General features: G+C 51.9%; 1 protein-coding gene across 2 annotated transcripts in view; it reads right to left on the bottom strand.

Annotated features, from left to right (window-relative positions):
• SRRM1 (serine and arginine repetitive matrix 1) overlaps nt 1–1,562 on the bottom strand; it is a 31,148-nt gene extending 29,586 nt beyond the window's left edge. For both annotated transcript variants that reach the window (XM_004377104.2, XM_012555777.2), the window contains exon 1: nt 1,418–1,562. In XM_004377104.2, coding sequence (XP_004377161.1) covers nt 1,418–1,438 — 21 coding nt within the window. In that variant the 5' untranslated portion in view covers nt 1,439–1,562. The remainder of the gene's footprint in view (nt 1–1,417) is intronic.
• Nucleotides 1,563–3,043: the final 1,481 nt, after the last annotated feature.

The raw sequence follows: 3,043 nt of genomic DNA on the forward strand, positions 1-3,043 counted from the left end.
AGAAAATATCAAATGTTTACTACAAAATACTTCGCAGCAAATCACAGCTCATAGCAGTGTGAAAATGTGATGAGCTCTCTCATTTGAAACTAGCATTCCAAAAAAAACCTAGTCTTGTTTGCATATCATAAAAACCTAAAATAACTGGCTGTTTTAAGTCAAATGCTAGGAATATCATAACTTCTGATGCAAAACTAGTTGGTATATTTAAAATCAATTAGAGAAGAATTTCAGTGCCCAGTTTAGAGGGTTAAGAGACACCTTTACTGAAGCCCTGGCCTTCCCCTTTTTTTTTTTTTTTAAAAAAAAAACACACACACACAAACTACAAATTATATGCTCCAGGGAGTGGAAAGGGGCAACCTACAGTAGAGAAGTGTAGATTTTGACTTAGAACAACTGGTCTCTAAATGGTTCACTCTGTGTTAAAATAATTAATGCAGAATTATTCCGAAGAGATCATTAGTGCTCAAGTCTACTCCTATCCGTGTCACTTTCCACCCATCTAGTTTTAGACTAGGTGCTAATTTCCTACAGGAGTGGAATATGGGATAAACTGGCTCCAGCAGGAACCTAGTAAAGTCTGGCTGGGCCCTCGGGATAAAGTACGACGAGCTAACTTCCCTACCTGCAGGCGATGGGCGCGCAGGCCCCGGAGAAGCTAGATTGAGAGTCACCTTTCATTCAGGGTACGCCAAAAGAGTAAAACGAATGAGGACGGAGGAGTTGACCCTACCTTAACACACGCGCACACGTTTGTTGCAACCTGTGCCCTCAAAGATTCAAACGTTTTGACTACATATTATCTGACTAACCCTCCCTGAAAGAATATCAAATCGGGCGGGAGCTGCCGCGAACTCTGACCCGGCGCCTACGCAAGGCTTAGGACCAGGACAGAAGACGGTGGAAGGGGGGCGCCCGCTTTCTCAAGAGAAGCCACGAAACGCTGTTTCCTGTCCTCCCTCCAAAACGTTTGCTCTCCTGGGGCGGTACCCTCCAAACCGTACTCTCCAGCGTCCTCCCGCCACCAGTCATTTCACCTCAGGGTTTCCCTCCGGCCTCCCCCTAGAGACTACTCCTCAAAGCTACAGTAGGCCCGAGGACGCGGCGGCGCGTGCGGCGCTCGGCCTGCAGGCCCCGCCAAGCGGGCAGGCCGCGAGATATCACTCCGGCCCATTCCCGCCGCCATTTTCCGGCGACCGTCGCCGCCGCGTAGAGGGGACGATCCTGGAGGAGGAGACTGCGCAGAGGCGCACCGGTCTCCGCCGCAGGGCAGGGGGGACGTCTGCCGGCACCGGGAAGCCTTAGGATCTTCGAAGCCTTCCCTCCCTAGTCATCCAGTCCCGAGTTTAGGCTTCCTGTCGGGCCTTACCAATGGGCCGCTCACCTAACCCCAGATCCCCGCGCTTCTACTTACGCGGAAAAATCCCGCGTCCATCTTGCTACCTCGCTCGGAGATTGCTCCCTATCCCACGGTGCACCGCGCCGCCGCGACGGAGGGCGGGATCCGCCGAGGGAAAGCCGAGCTCCGGGACGCAGCGCGCGCCTCTCCACCCGCCCCCTCTAGCCGACGCGAGGCCGCGCCTGCTCAGTGCCGTGCGGGTCGGCCACGCGTGCGCACGCGCGTTCAAGGAGCGGCCTGCTGCGCGGCTCCGAGGCTTCGTAGCAGCCAGTGGGGAAGGCGAGCCTCGCGACCGCAGCCAATGGGTGCAGAGAGTCGTCGGGTCGCGCCGCCCCGCGAATCCTTTTGTGGCGCCTGATCAGCCTTGTTCCCGCATCGTAACGTGACCCATCCTTCGACCCGTAGTGGAGGCGGCCTCCCGCCGTAGAGATTCCATGAAGTTAATGAATAGAAAGGCTGTTACCTCAGAGTGACGTTGGTGAGCCGACCCGTGCGCGGGAATATGTTGGCCGCCTCCCCTGCCATTATAAAAGTTCTGATTTTGTTGGTTTTTCTAGTTTACTGGTTGTTAAGATTGGTCCTAAAGTGGTGGAGCTATGTACTGTAAATCAAATCTGCATTCTAACCCATTTCCCTTTCCCTCTTTCCACACAACTCAGGCGTATTTAGAAAAAGCCGGAAGTGGCCATTAGTTTCGGTTTGGCTGCCCTGTATCCACGCTGAAGGGCAGGAAACTGATGAGGGAGTCGTGGACCTCGGGCGTGGGCTCAGGCAGGGAGAGGCTACAAGCCTCCGGGCCCTTTGCCACCTCGGAGCTCATGACCTCTGCCTCCTCTGCCTTTGCTCAGGTGGTGAGGGCCTGCAAGATTGGGTGCATTTTACCAGGTTTTCGCTGAGCGCTCTCTTACTTGCTTCTCTTTGTCTGAGAGCAGGTGCCTGTTTCTGAGGCCTGGCCATCTTGATTGTAAAATGCTTACTTACACACACTCTCGCCTCCGTTTTCCTTTTTCCTCAGGGCACTTCTCACACTTGAAAGTCTTGTTTATTCTTGTGGCTTTAAATACCAATTCTATTCTGTCCACTTCCATATATCTCCAACTCAGGCTTCTCTCCGAACTGCCTACTTGATTGACATTTCCACTTGGATGCCTTACAGATTTCTCAAATATGTTACCATGACCGAGAGCTAAGCTCCTGACATGGCCCCTGCAAACAAACAAACTCTGCTCCTCCCAAAGGCTTCCCTGTCTCAGGTGACAATATCTTTCCCTTTGTTTACAACACAAACCTTATGTTGTTCTTCACTCCTCTTTCTCTTACATCCCTCTAACCGTAAGAATGGTCGAAGGTGCCATCATCTATTGCCTGAACTTCTTTAATAGCCTCCTGATTTCCCTGCTTCTACCCTGGCCACTCAGCATCTCTTCTAAATACAGCAGTCAGAGTGATCTTGTTAGAAAACCTGACTCAGACTTGTCACTTCTGCTCAAAACCCTTTAGCGGCTCTGTATTTTTCTCAAGAGTAAAAGCCAAAATCCTACCTGATGCTCCCCCTATTGTCTACCTGACTTCATTTATTAGTACCCTACCCCTGCTCGCTGCTTGAACTTCTCAGGCCTTCTTGTCTCAAGGCCTTTGCAC

The sequence above is a fragment of the Trichechus manatus genome, unplaced genomic scaffold, assembly GCF_000243295.1.
Source record: "Trichechus manatus latirostris isolate Lorelei unplaced genomic scaffold, TriManLat1.0 scaffold00048, whole genome shotgun sequence".
Lineage (NCBI taxonomy): Eukaryota > Metazoa > Chordata > Mammalia > Sirenia > Trichechidae > Trichechus > Trichechus manatus.